This window comes from Pseudophryne corroboree, chromosome 3 (assembly GCF_028390025.1).
Source record: "Pseudophryne corroboree isolate aPseCor3 chromosome 3, aPseCor3.hap2, whole genome shotgun sequence".
Lineage (NCBI taxonomy): Eukaryota > Metazoa > Chordata > Amphibia > Anura > Myobatrachidae > Pseudophryne > Pseudophryne corroboree.
Window position 1 is genome coordinate 417,337,675 of NC_086446.1, and position 14,443 is coordinate 417,352,117.

The 14,443-nt window shown below is 47.8% G+C and overlaps 1 protein-coding gene across 1 annotated transcript in view; it reads right to left on the reverse strand.

The window, feature by feature from the left end:
- PIGU (phosphatidylinositol glycan anchor biosynthesis class U) overlaps positions 1 to 13,464 on the reverse strand; it is a 52,422-nt gene extending 38,958 nt beyond the window's left edge. The window contains exons 1-4 of the mRNA XM_063960235.1: positions 13,245 to 13,464; positions 10,795 to 10,859; positions 2,086 to 2,145; positions 1,848 to 1,910 (exon numbers count right to left, since the gene is read on the reverse strand). Coding sequence (XP_063816305.1) covers positions 1,848 to 1,910; positions 2,086 to 2,145; positions 10,795 to 10,859; positions 13,245 to 13,413 — 357 coding nt within the window. The 5' untranslated portion in view covers positions 13,414 to 13,464. The remainder of the gene's footprint in view (positions 1 to 1,847; positions 1,911 to 2,085; positions 2,146 to 10,794; positions 10,860 to 13,244) is intronic.
- Positions 13,465 to 14,443: the final 979 nt, after the last annotated feature.

Genomic DNA, 14,443 nt, shown 5'->3' on the forward strand with positions numbered 1-14,443 from the left:
GTTCTACCTAGTGCAATGTGTATAACGTGCTCTATCTGGCGCAATATGTATAACGTGCTCTACCTGGCGCAGTGTGTATAGGAGGTTCTACCTGGTGCAATGTGTATAACGTGCTCTACCTGGCGCAATATGTATAACGTGCTCTACCTGCCGCAGTGTGTATAGGAGGTTCTACCTGGTGCAATGTGTATAACGTGCTCTATCTGGCGCAATATGTATAACGTGCTCTACCTGGCGCAGTGTGTATAGGAGGTTCTACCTGGTGCAATGTGTATAAGCAGCACTATTGTGTGGTATAATGTGATTTGGTACTATTATGTGGTCACGCCCCTTCCCCACGAAACAACTCCCCTAAATTTTTGCTGCACGCCTCCGGCGCGCACTGTCCATGCTTTCACCTATAGGAATGGGAGCACCAAGCATTATAGTATGTACCTGATTTGGCCCTTCTAACTTAAAAATGTGCCCTCACGAATGAAAAATGTGCCCTCACGAATGAAAAATGTGCCCTCCCCGTGATCAGCACCCTGCCCTAAAAAAATCCTAGAGTGAACACTAAGCGCCCTGCACCCTCAGTGACCGGAGTGTGAAGTGTGCTGAGAGCAATGGCGCACAGCTGCGGTGCTGTGCGCCTATCTTTATCTGAAGACAGGAAAGTCTTCTGCCGCCGATTTTTCCGGACCTCTTCGCTCTTCTGGCTCTGTAAGGGGGCCGGCGGCGCGGCTCCGGTGACCCATCCAGGCTGAACCTGTGATCGTCCCTCTGGAGCTAATGTCCAGTAGCCTAAGAAGCCCAATCCACTCTGCACGCAGGTGAGTTCGCTTCTTCTCCCCTTAGTCCCTCGATGCAGTGAGCCTGTTGCCAGCAGGTCTCACTGAAAATAATAAACCTAAACTAAAACTTTCACAAAGAGCTCAGGAGAGCCCCTAGTGTGCACCCTTCTCGTCGGGCACAGAAAATCTAACTGAGGCTTGGAGGAGGGTCATAGGGGGAGGAGCCAGTGCACACCAGGTGATCCTAAAGCTTTCTTTAGATGTGCCCTGTCTCCTGCGGAGCCGCTATTCCCCATGGTCCTTACGGAGTTCCCAGCATCCACTAGGACGTCAGAAAAATACAAATTCACATATAAATGCGATGCGTAATAGGACGTTGCAGGGATCTTCGTACACTGGCGAGAACCTCAGACCACTAAGGTCTTCCCAATATTCTCACCCATGACTGGACATTGGAAGCAGCTGTATGAGCACATCATGCGCAGATATCGGAATGAGACCAAGGGGCAGATGTATTAAGCCTGGAGAAGTGATAAAGCAGTGATAAGTGCAAGGTCATAACGCACCAGCCAATCAGCTCCAATATGTAAATTAGCAGTTAGGAGCTGATTGGCTGGTGAGTTATCACATTCCACTTATCACTGCTCTATAACTTCTCCAGTCTTAATACATCTGCCCCCAGGCACTAGTGAGGAGGAAGTGGTGATAGAAGGATTTGGGGAGTTACCCATTAGTATACTGAACGGAGGTGTGGCTACTGATGTACGTACATGACTATTTGGAGGAGGTATGTGTCTGCTGGAGGGGTATGGTCAAGACTGTGTATACAAAATAGTGAATCTTAGTTTTGCAATTTTTGTTAGCAGTAGGATTATAACATGAACAACAAATAGCAGAATTCTTCATCCAACAAATAACAAACACAACGCCCTGTTTGTGGAACAAGACAAATGTTCCAATGAATCACCTCTGGTGAAGACTGCATCCATTACCACTGTAAGTATAACAAGCAAAGTAACTTCAGTCAATATATTCAATGCAGTAAAACCAGATGAACAAAATAAAATCTCTTACCGACATTTTGTTATATTCTTGAACTGCCAGATAAAGTGCAACAGCTGTTAATGCATCTGTAATCTGTGACGAAAAACTGAATTTAAAGATTCAGCAAATACACTGGTGAAAACCCTAGATAAGTAACAACACAATACCATCCAAACTATGAAAAATGTGACGGTGTTTACTTGTGTAACAGTATGAAGAGTATATATCTACTCCGTTTTATTTACATAGGATTCCACAGTTTACTTACCATAAAGACTATCTCTGCATAGTCTACGAGGAAGTGGAAGAGATAAATAATAAGTGGGGTCTGCAGGAAAGGATAAAGAGATATTTTAGCACAGTTACAATTATTTCTTTAAAGTCTTCATGACAAACTTTATTTTAATGCACGCCACTCACATTAACCATTTACTACTGGGTGTAAGTCATAGCTCAAGTACACTGGGGTTCACAAAACCTACAGTTCCACACGGCTCTGTATCACTAGTCACTATCACTCGCTGACTATTTGAATTTCTTAGTGCATATGAATGGGATGTTCACAAGAATGGGCATCAACACTTCACCTGTTCATCTGAACCAGGCAAGTGACAGTAGCAGAGCGGCACTATGCTATGGAAGACATTGAGAACCACGGAGTAAAGGAGATACAGAGCTAACCAGGTAAGTGTGACTCTGGATTTTAAACTCATTTAATAAACAGTGGGTGGGATTCTTTTATCTTTCAAAAGGTATAATGAGAATTTGTTATAGCCATCTAGGTTTACCTGTATTTATGTAAACTGCTGAGCAATATAGTATTTAGTGGTTCTACTATTGGGATCCGGTCTCTAGGTCGACAAGACTTTGGTTGACAGAGTCTAGGTCGACCACTATTGGTCGACATTAAGTAGGGCAATGTGGTTTCTAGGTCGACATGAGTTTTTCACTTTTTTTCATTTGTTTAACTTTTTCATACTTTACGATCCACGTGGACTACAATTGGGAACTGTAATCTGTGCCAAGCACAGCGAGGCACCATGTCCGAAGCATGGCGAGCGAAACAAGCCAAGCGCGGGGACACGGTGCACTAATTGGGGTTCCCGGTCACTCTACAAAAAAAATAAATAAAAAAAAAAATAAATGTGTTTTCTCCGTAAAGTCATGTTGACCTATAAACCATGTCGAACTACTTACTGTCGACGAATAGTGGTCGACCTAGACAATGTTGACCTAAGTCTAGTCTATCTAACATACCACACCCACTACTATTACCTCCATAAATCATTATTCTCAAGACAACAACTTTCAAAAGTGTGTAAGTAAATAACTACTAATACACATAAAAAAATAAATAAGATTGTACTCACCGGTAAATCTATTTCTCGTAGTCCGTAGTGGATGCTGGGAACTCCGTAAGGACCATGGGGAATAGCGGCTCCGCAGGAGACTGGGCACAACTAAAGTAAGCTTTAGGACTACCTGGTGTGCACTGGCTCCTCCCTCTATGACCCTCCTCCAGACATCAGTTAGGATACTGTGCCCGGAAGAGCTGACACAATAAGGAAAGGATTTTGAATCCCGGGTAAGACTCATACCAGCCACACCGTATAACTCGTGATACTATACCCAGTTAACAGTATGAAATATAACTGAGCCTCTCAACAGATGGCTCAACAATAACCCTTTAGTTAAACAATAACTATATACAAGTATTGCAGACAATCCGCACTTGCGACGGGCGCCCAGCATCCACTACGGACTACGAGAAATAGATTTACCGGTGAGTAAAATCTTATTTTCTCTGATGTCCTAGTGGATGCTGGGAACTCCGTAAGGACCATGGGGATTATACCAAAGCTCCCAAACGGGCGGGAGAGTGCGGATGACTCTGCAGCACCGAATGAGCGAACTCTAGGTCCTCCTCAGCCAGGGTATCAAACTTGTAGAATTTAGCAAATGTGTTTGACCCCGACCAAGTAGCTGCTAGGCAAAGTTGTAAAGCTGAGACCCCTCGGGCAGCCGCCCAAGAAGAGCCCACCTTCCTCGTGGAATGGGCTTTTACAGATTTAGGATGCGGCAGTCCAGCCGCAGAATGTGCAAGTTGAATCGTGCTACAGATCCAGCGAGCAATAGTCTGCTTTGAAGCAGGCGCACCCAACTTGTTGGGCGCATGCAGGATAAATAGCGAGTCAGTCTTTCTGACTCCAGCTGTCCTGGAAACATAGATTGTTAGGGCCCGGACTACGTCCAGCAACTTGGAGTCCAAGTCACGAGTAGCCGCAGGCACCACAATAGGCTGGTTCAGATGAAACCACCTTTGGGAGAAATTGGGGACGAGTCCTCAATTCCGCCCTATCCATATGGAAAATCAGATAAGGGCTTTTACAAGACAAAGCCGTCAATTCTGACACACGCCTGGCCGAAGCCAAGGCCAACAGCATGACCACTTTCCACGTGAGATATTTTAGTTCCACGGTTTTAAGTGGGTCAAACCAATGCGACTTTAGGAAATCCAACACCACGTTGAGATCCCAAGGTGCCACTGGGGGCACAAAAGGGGGCTGAATATGCAGCACTCCCTTAACAAATGTCTGAACTTCAGGTAGTGAAGCCAGTTCTTTTTGGAAGAAAATCGATAGAGCCGAAATCTGGACCTTAATGGAACCCAATTTTAGGCCCATAGTCACCCCTGATTGTAGGAAGTGCAGAAATCGACCTAGCTGAAATTCCTCTGTTGGGGCCTTCCTGGCCTCACACCACGCAACATATTTCCGCCATATGCGGTGATAATGGTTTGCGGTCACTTCTTTCCTAGCTTTAATAAGCGTAGGGATAACTTCCTCCGGAATGCCCTTTTCCTTCAGGATCCGGCGTTCAACCGCCATGCCGTCAAACGCAGCCGCGGTAAGTCTTGGAACAGACAGGGCCCCTGCTGCAGCAGGTCCTGTCTGAGCGGCAGAGGCCATGGGTCCTCTGAGATCATTTCTTGAAGTTCTGGGTACCAAGCTCTTCTTGGCCAATCCGGAACAATGAGTATAGTTCTTACTCCTCTCCTTCTCATTAGTCTCAGTACCTTGGGTATGAGAGGCAGAGGAGGGAACACATACACCGACCGGTACACCCACGGTGTTACCAGAGCGTCCACAGCTATCGCCAGAGAGTCCCTTGACCTGGCGCAATATCTTTTTAGCTTTTTGTTGAGGCGGGACGCCATCATGTCCACCGTGGCCTTTCCCACCGGTGTACAATCATTTGGAAGACTTCTGGATGAAGTCCCCACTCTCCCGGGTGGAGGTCGTGTCTGCTGAGAAAGTCTGCTTCCCAGTTGTCCACTCCGGGAATGAACACTGCTGACAGTGCTAACACATGATTTTCCGCTCATCGGAGAATCCTTGTGGCTTCTGCCATTGCCATCCTGCTTCTTGTGCCGCCCTGTCGGTTTACATGGGCGACCGCCGTGATGTTGTCTGACTGGATCAGCACCGGCTGGTGTTGAAGCAGGGGTCTTGTCTGACTTAGGGCATTGTAAATGGCCCTTAGTTCCAGAATATTTATATGTAGGGAAGTCTCCTGACTTGTCCATAGTCCCTGGAAATTTCTTCCCTGTGTGACAGCCCCCCAACCTCGAAGGCTGGCATCCGTGGTCACCAGGACCCAGTCCTGTATGCCGGATCTGCGGCCCTCTAGAAGATGAGCACTCTGCAGCCACCACAACAGCGACACCCTGGTCCTTGAAGACAGGGTTATCAGCCGATGCATCTGCAGATGCGATCCGGACCACTTGTCCAACAGATCCCACTGAAAGATCCTTGCATGGAACCTTCCGAATGGAATTGCTTTGTAAGAAGCCACCATCTTTCCCAGGACTCGCGTGCAGTGGTGCACCGACACCTGTTTTGGTTTTAGGAGGTCTCTGACTAAAGATGACAACTCCTTGGCCTTCTCCTCCGGGAGAAATACTTTTTTCTGTTCTGTGTCCAGAACCATCCCCAGGAACAGTAGACGCGTTGTAGGAACCAGCTGCGACTTTGGAATATTCAGGATCCAGCCGTGCTGTTGTAGCACTTCCCGAGCTAGTGCTACACCGATCAACAACTGTTCCCTGGACCTCGCCTTTATAAGGAGATCGTCCAAGTACGGGATAATTAAAACTCCCTTTCTCCGAAAGAGTATCATCATTTCGGCCATTACCTTGGTAAATACCCTCGGTGCCGTGGACAGACCAAATGGCAACGTCTGGAATTGGTAATGACAGTCCTGTACCACAAATCTGAGGTACTCCTGGTGAGGAGGGTAAATGGGGACATGCAGGTAAGCATCCTTGATGTCCAGTGATACCATGGAATCCCCCTCGTCCAGGCTTGCAATCACCGCCCTGAGCGATTCCATCTTGAACTTGAACCTTCTTATATAAGTGTTCAAGGATTTTAAATTTAAAATGGGTCTCACCGAACCGTCCGGTTTCGGTACCACAAACATTGTGGAATAGTAACCCCGTCCTTGAAGGAGGGGTACCTTGATTATCACCTGCTGAGAATACAGCTTGTGAATCGCCTCCAGCACTGCCTCCGTCCGGGGGAGCTGTCGGCAAGGCAGATTTGAGTTAACGGCGAGGGGGAGACGTCTCGAATTCCAGCTTGTACCCCTGAGATACTACTTGTAGAATCCAGGGATCCACCCGTGAGCGAGCCCACTGGTCGCTGAAGTTCTTGAGACGGGCCCCCACCGTACCTGGCTCCGCCTGTGGAGCCCCAGCGTCATGCGGTGGACTTAGAGGAAGCGGGGGAGGACTTTTGTTCCTGGGAACTGGCTGTATGTTGCAGCTTTTTCCCTCTACCTCTGCCTCTGGGCAGAAAGGACGCGCCTCTAACCCGCTTGCCTTTCTGGGGCCGAAAGGACTGTACCTGACAATACGGTGCTTTCTTTGGCTGTGAGGGAACATGGGGTAAAAATGTTGACTTCCCAGCTGTCGCTGTGGAAACGAGGTCCGAGAGACCATCCCCAAACAACTCCTCACCCTTGTAAGGCAATACTTCTATGTGCCTTTTAGAATCTGCATCTCCTGTCCACTGCCGAGTCCACAATCCTCTCCTGGCAGAAATGGACATTGCGTTTATTTTAGATGCCAGCCGGCAAATATCCCTCTGTGCATCTCTCATGTACAAGACAGCGTCTTTAATATGCTCTACGGTTAGCAATATAGTGTCCCTGTCTAGGGTATCAATGTTTTCCGACAGGGAATCTGACCACGCAGCTGCAGCACTGCACATCCATGCTGAAGCAATAGCCGGTCTCAGTATAATACCCGAGTGTGTATATACAGACTTCAGGATAGCCTCCTGCTTTCTATCTGCAGGCTCCTTTAGGGCGGCCGTGTCCAGAGACGGTAGTGCCACCTTTTTTGACAGACGTGTGAGCGCTTTATCCACCCTAGGGGATGTCTCCCAACGTGACCTGTCCTCTGGCGGGAAAGGGTACGCCATTAGTAACTTTTTAGAAATTACCAGTTTCTTATCGGGGGAAGCCCACGCTTCTTCACACACTTCATTTAATTCATCAGATGGGGGAAAAACCACTGGTAGTTTTTTCTCCCCAAACATAATACCCTTTTTTGTGGTACCTAGGGTAATATCAGAAATATGCAACACATTTTTCATTGCCGTAATCATGTAACGGGTGGCTCTATTGGAATGTACACTAGTCTCATCATCGTCGACACTGGAGTCAGTATCCGTGTCGATATCTGTGTCTGCCATCTGAGGTAGCGGGCGTTTTAGAGCCCCTGATGGCTTTAGAGACGTCTGGGCAGGCACAGGCTGAGAAGCCGGCTGTCCCACATCTGCTATGTCGTCAAACCGTTTATGTAAGGAGTCGACACTGTCGCGGAATTCTTTCCACATAACCATCCACTCAGGTGTCGACCCCGCAGGGGGTGACATCACATTTATCGGCACCTGCTCCGCCTCCACATAAGCCTCCTCATCAAACATGCCGACACAGCCGTACCGACACACCGCACACACACAGGGAATGCTCTGACTGAGGACAGGACCCCACAAAGCCCTTTGGGGAGACAGAGAGAGAGTATGCTAGCACACACCAACAGCACACAGGGATTAACACTATAACTGAGTGATTTTTTCCCAATAGCTGCTTGTATACACAATTTTGCGCCTAAATTTAGTGCCCCCCCTCTCTTTTTTACCCTATGTAGTCTGGAAACTGCAGGGGAGAGCCTGGGAGCGATCCTTCCAGCGGAGCTGTGAGGGAAAATGGCGCCAGTGTGCTGAGGGAGATAGCCCCGCCCCTTTTTCGGCGGACTTCTCCCGCTTTTTTCTATGTATATCTGGCAGGGGTATTTTACACACATATATAGTCTCTATGACTATATTATGTGTTATTTGCCAGCCAAGGTACTCAATATTGCAGCCCAGGGCGCCCCCCCCCCCAGCGCCCTGCACCCATCAGTGACCGGAGGTTGAGGTGTGCATGGGGAGCAATGGCGCACAGCTGCAGTGCTGTGCGCTACCTTGATGAAGACCGAAGTCTTCAGCCGCCGATTTCCAGGACCCTCTTCTTGCTTCTGGCTCTGTAAGGGGGACGGCGGCGCGGCTCCGGGACCGGACGACCGGGGCTGGGCCTGTGTTCGATCCCTCTGGAGCTAATGGTGTCCAGTAGCCTAGAAGCCCAAGCTAGCTGCAAGCAGGTAGGTTCGCTTCTCTCCCCTTAGTCCCTCGTAGCAGTGAGTCTGTTGCCAGCAGATCTCACTGAAAATAAAAAACCTAAAATAAACTTCTTTTTCTAAGAGCTCAGGAGAGCCCCTAGTGTGCATCCAGCTCAGCCGGGCACAAAATTCTAACTGAGGTCTGGAGGAGGGTCATAGAGGGAGGAGCCAGTGCACACCAGGTAGTCCTAAAGCTTTCTTTAGTTGTGCCCAGTCTCCTGCGGAGCCGCTATTCCCCATGGTCCTTACGGAGTTCCCAGCATCCACTAGGACGTCAGAGAAAAATGTATCAAGTGCAACACAGGGTAGGTCACGTCAGACACATTTTTAGAATGATTTTAACATCTTGGGAGACCACAGCTAAAAAGTCTCTCTACAACCAAACATATTGCATCAGTTAAGACAAGTAGGAATTTTTGAGTAACATTAAAGTAAGTAACACTTACATTTTATAGCCATTACCTAGGAACACACAGACCTATCATCAAAAAAACAAAAACACTTTTCGATAATTACCCCAGGACACTGACACATTCAGAGTAGTCCCAGAACATTCTAGTTCTCCAGATTATAGGTAAATGTCACAGTCAAATGTGTACATCTACAGTAATAAGGGTGTTGGGAGCTTAGACACAGAAATAAACATTTTCACCATTCCTCTTTATTCAGCAAAGACCCTTAAAATGTCATACACTGCAGTAAAATCTTACCGATTTTTATTAGTAATAGATCCAATGCAAACTGGCTGTATTAGAAACAATGGGCCCGATATAGATGTGGTTGTAGTTGCTATAACTGCTGCTTATATAGAAGTAGATAGCACTAAAATGGCAATGAAGCAGAAAGTGTTACGCCTCCTGCTGCACTACTGATCCCAGCTGCGTCCTAGGACACAGTGGGGCAGATGTAGCAAGCCTGGAGAAGTGATAAACCAGTGATAAGTGCAAAGTGATAACGCACCAGCCAATCAGCTCCAATACGTAAATTGGCGGTTAGGAGCTGATTGGCTGGTGCATTATCGCCTTGCACTTATCACTGCTTTATCACTTCTCCAGGCTTAATACATCTGCCCCATTATCTGATCATATGCCACACCACCGGCCGGCACAGCAACAGCCGTCACAGCAACAGCAAAGAGGCCAGAAAATCTCTGTCCTCAAACGGAGATCCTGGCCTTGTCCCTCCTCCACAACGGCAGCAAATAGCCTCCTTTTTGAGAAACTGGGGCCACCTCCGCACCCAAACGGCAGCAAACTGTCAATCACTAAAAGTCTGATGCCAATCTGCGTGCTATGTAGCAGACACTTACTACGCATGCCACGCTACTACAACAGGACCTGTACTATTACATGGCTGAAGTTAAACTGCAAAATATCCCTAATGTCCATGGTTGTGGTCACACAGGATCAGGAATCCCCACCTCATTGATTACAGTTATTTAAATAAGAAACATTAAATAGGCACACATCAATTTGTTGTCACATTTGTAGTCATTTATTACAAACTGATATTTTTGAAAATTGAAAAGTCAACTTTAATGTATCAATTAAAAGTCAAAAGAAAATAAATGACAGTTATTTTTATTTTATTTTACCCAATGACAAAGCTCAATATTCTTGGTCTAAAAACAACAAACACACACACAAAAAACAAACAAAAAAACAAACAAACAGTACATACCGTCTATGGTGGCCAATCCCGGGATCGGTATTGGCGGGATCCCGGGATTTAGGGCCAAAATCAGCCGGGATTCAATCACGGGATTGGAAGGTCCAATCCCGGAGATTGAGGGATCAGCGTTGAGCATCCACAGGACGCTCAGACGCTGCCCTGCTTCCGGCTCCCCAGTGCAGCGTGAGGTCACACTGCGCCGCCACCGCCGTGGGAGAGAGGCTGTGGAGTTTCCCACCCACCTGCCCGCGGTATCCAGTTAGTTATGTGTGCAGGGCGGGCGGGGCGAGGGGGCGGCCACATAGATAAAAGCCACTCCCGAATGGCATTTTTCAATCCCGATACCGAGGATTGAAAAAAATGCCCGGGATTGGCTTCCCCAATACTGTCCAATGTGTAATCGATATAGGTGAATAAAACAGCGTTCATTACAGCACCATATAAACCCCATTATAGCATACTATGTAAGAGTGTAAGCTCAGATGCATAATGGCAAGGAAATCCTCCTAACTTTAATATAATTTACAGTCACTGTAGGAACATGCATTAGCAATAAGGTCACCATTCATGGTTACTCACTTCATGAAAAACATCTCCTGAGTAGGGCGAGACACCAAGGTCCAAAAGGGACATTCCTTCCACAACTGCAAAAGAAACATGGCAGAAACTTAATACACATCAACACCATGACTTGTCCACTGCAGAAGATTATTTGTCATAACAGACTTTGGGGGAATTCAATTGAATGCAACGTTGTTTAGCTCCGGGAATGAGTGCTGCCAACCTACAACAAGAGGATCTCTGCTCGCATCCTCCGGAGGTGCGAGGGATTATCCAACTTAACTAGTGACGCAATGCTAGTTGCAGGCTTACCGCATGCACTAGCAACATAGCGACTGGCACTCCAGTTGGAAAATGCCGTTTACCAGAACTAAGCCCTGGGCATTAGTCGCTGTAAACTGCATTTCTGGAGTTAAGTACCGGGCACGATACTTACAACTGAAAACCTCTGGATACTCATTCCCAGGGCTAAACATTGTATTTAATTGAATTCCCCCTCATTAAGTATAATAAAGTACAGCTCCCCCTTCCCAAGGGATCCGGTCTCTAGGTCGACAATGATTAGGTTGACCACTATTGGTCGACAGTAACTAAGTAGACATGTTCTCTAGGTCGACAGGTCAAAAGATCGACTTGAGTTTTTAAAAAAAATTTTTTAACCGTTTCATACTTAATGATCCACGTGGACTACGATTGGGAATAGTAACCTGTGCTGAGCACAGTGAGCGGACAAGGTGCACTAATTGGGGTTCCCAGTCACTGTACAGAGAAAACAACACCAAAAAAAACATTAAAAACTCATGTCGACCTTTTGACCTGTCGACCAATAGTGGTCGACCTAGACACTGTCGACCCTATGAACCACAACCCTTCCCAATACTACTCGCTTACTAAACACACTAAAAAAAAAAAAGTGAACCAAATTGTATTATACTTTAACATTATTATGTATCAGTTTTAGATTAGCAGCATTGCTATAATGACAGTTTTAGCTTGTGTTCTAAACTTCTTTAATAACACTGAATTATTTTCAAATAACATTTCCTGAAGGACTGCTTTACCTGAAACTATAGTTTTGTATGGAGTTCAATAAGTTTAAATGAAAAATTAACACTACACATTCTGCAATATGCAGAACTTATAAGAGGAGTTTAGGGGTAAACTTCAAAGGGTAGGCATTTGATATGCCGGCTGTCGGGATCCCGGCGCTCACCATACCGACGCCAGAATCCCGACAGCCAGCATACCAACAACTATTCTCCCACTTGGGGTGTCCATGACACCCCTGGAGGGGGAATAAATAGCATGGCGTGCCCGCAAGGGGTTCTTTTGCGTTCACCCCGCTGCCTGCATGCCGGCAGTCGGGATCCAAGCGTCGGGATACTGGGCACCGGGGTGCCAACCACTGGCATTACATAGTACACCCCCTCAAAGAGCATATACAGATGTATCCTCTTACATCCTTGCTGCGGTCACACTAAACAGCCCTTGGAAGTCGCACCATGCTGTGGTGGTACTCTGTAGCACCGAGCATTTTTTTTGCATTTTTGTCTGCAAAGTAATGTAATAGGATACACAAGCAGCTTCTGCTGATTAAAATGATATGCAGCATGCCTATATTCTGAGTGTTAACTCAGATGTGTCCTCTAATAGGCCCTACACACTGGGCGATATTACTGAAAGATATGAACAATCTCGTTCATTAATGAACAAGATACCGTTCATATCTTTCAGTGTGTAGGCAGCAACGATGCGCGGCCTCGCGCTTGTTCATCGTGATGCCCCGTCGCTTGTGCATGCAGGCCAATATGGACGATCTTGTCCATATTTGCATGCACTGCTATGGAGCCGGGTGACGCAGGGAGTTAAGAATCTTAACTCAACCCCGTCACCTCCCCCCCGCCGCCAGGTCGCCCGTCTGCTGTATCGGCAGTCGGGCAGCTCGGCGGCGGATCGCCGTGTCTGTAGGGCCCTTTAGGCTGAGTACAAGATCCCCCGCAAACAATATTGTTCATACACACTGAACAATATCGTTTGCGTCTCGTCAGTGACGGCATGCACCCACATCCAATTTGCCCAATTCCAACCAGCCAGATCTGACAAATCTTTAGGCGTATAGCCTGAACTTACAGAACCCATATACAGTATATAACATTAGCTCTAAAGCCACTGGCAACAAGGGCGTTTATCTATGCGGGGACAGCTATGGAAACTGGTTACTGTGCAAATAAAGTGCAGCAAGAACCAAGCACACTGGCATCTAACACAGTGGATGAGAGGAGAGTACCGCTTGGCTGGCTGCTATACGGATGAGCTGTGCGCCTTGTTTTGCACTCAATGTTCCCCGCAAACGATACCGTGTGCATTTCAGCCCACAACAATCAGATCCCTGGTTACACCCGCCGGACCCCACCACTCCCGAGCTGCTCCCTGCACACCGGCTACAGCCGGGCACGGCCGCCCCTCACCTCTCTTCCATGAGTTGAGCGGAGACACGAGCTCTACGCGCTCGGAGATGAAGGCAGCGAGAGTGGAGCGAAAGAGCACGGCCCTGACTGTCACTGCTACCAGCACCACCAGCACCAGAGGCGCCGCCATCATCCCAGCACAGCCTGGCCGGGCAGCGCGGGGCCTCATGGGAAGACATGGCGGAACCCGTAGTTCTGACAGGGACACACACACAGGGCAGCGCCGGAAGTGGAAACTACAATACCCAAGATGCCGGGTTGCTGGTTCCTTCTTCCGGGGATGCTAGCTCTATTACTACGGCCGCCGGAGTTGGACAATATTATGCATTTGCCCACCGACTTCTTCTAGTCAGTTGAGTAATCATGGGCACATGTGGAAGGGAGTGTCTCTTTGGACCTTTATATATTGTCCTGTCAGTATCTACCATGCACTTGTGACATTGCAAACCTATAGTATGTAATATGTACATCTGTTTTTCTTCTAGCCCGAGGTACGTGGCTTCATCACCCAGTGTCTTGTGCAAAATGTGCTGGCGGCGTAGGACCTTGGACCCTCTTCAAAAAGGAGAAGGGCCCCGTTACTCCCCAACCCCTCAGAGCCAAAAGGCTTACTGAGGGGAAAAAGAGTCTGTGGGTCCCTCCTTGCCGAAGCACTGAGGGACCCTCGAGTATCCCCAGGGTTGGCCGAACCTTCCCCCTGGGGAGAAACAGTCTCCAGCCCTCCCCAAAAGGAGAGGGCCGCGACACCTAGGGGAGAGGGTGGTCCATAAGGGTCTCACCTAAACCCCACCAAAAACGTGACAAACACACACAAAAAACACAAAAAAGTGCAGTGTAGTGCAAAAAAATGCAAAACACGTGAATAAATAAATAGGCCCCAGCCCGAAGGCCGGGGTGGAAAAAAAAATTATCCTTGCCGTAGCCAAAAGGCCAGGGCAAAGGAAAGTGGGTGCAGACAGGAAGGATGAGGTGCTCAGTGCAAAAGTGCCATACTAGTGCATGGTGTGACAGCTTCACCAGTGCATTTTCAGGCACCCCTGGCTCTTCCAGCACCAGGGGCACATAGCAACCTCGGGCTTCAGGCTGCTCCCGACGTCCAGCCAGACCAAGCTTCATGTCCACTCTGTGCCAGGGTCAACCCCCAGTATGAGAGCAAGGGGTCCTATTTCAACCCCTTCTTAGGACGACGGATACTAAGC